The sequence below is a fragment of the Charadrius vociferus genome, unplaced genomic scaffold (genome assembly GCF_000708025.1).
Source record: "Charadrius vociferus isolate BGI_N301 unplaced genomic scaffold, ASM70802v2 scaffold783, whole genome shotgun sequence".
NCBI classification, from domain to species: domain Eukaryota; kingdom Metazoa; phylum Chordata; class Aves; order Charadriiformes; family Charadriidae; genus Charadrius; species Charadrius vociferus.
The window spans coordinates 564,276-564,650 of record NW_009647834.1 but is presented as its reverse complement, the minus strand read 5'-3'; the positions used below and the strand labels follow the sequence as shown (position 1 = coordinate 564,650).

The 375-nt window shown below is 64.8% G+C and overlaps 1 protein-coding gene across 1 annotated transcript in view; it reads left to right on the top strand.

Annotated features, from left to right (window-relative positions):
• Positions 1-375, top strand: part of MYCL (v-myc avian myelocytomatosis viral oncogene lung carcinoma derived homolog) — a gene marked incomplete at its 5' end in the record, with an annotated part of 3,460 nt that extends 3,085 nt beyond the window's left edge. Inside the window, one exon of the mRNA XM_009882796.1 lies at positions 10-375. Coding sequence (XP_009881098.1) covers positions 10-375 — 366 coding nt within the window. The remainder of the gene's footprint in view (positions 1-9) is intronic.

Here is a 375-nt window from a genome sequence, read left to right as displayed (position 1 = left end):
CCCCGCAAGGGGGGTGGGGGGGAGCCACTGAGCCCCGCTGAGTCGGCCCCTGCCATCACGCTGCCTGAGCCTGGCTTGCCAAAAGCCGGCAGCAGCCCCGGCTCCGACAGCGAGGATGTGGCCAAGAGGAAAAACCACAATTACCTGGAGCGCAAACGACGCAACGACCTGCGCTCACGCTTCCTGGCCCTGCGGGACCAGGTGCCCGGGCTCGCCAGCTGCCCCAAGACGCCCAAAGTGGTGATCCTGAGCAAATCCTCCGAGTACCTGCAGTCTCTCATCAGTGCCGAGAGGAGGATGGCAGCCGAGAAGCGGCAGCTACGGCTGCGGCAGACCCAGTTGCTCAAACGGATTGCTCACCTCAAGGGTCACTAG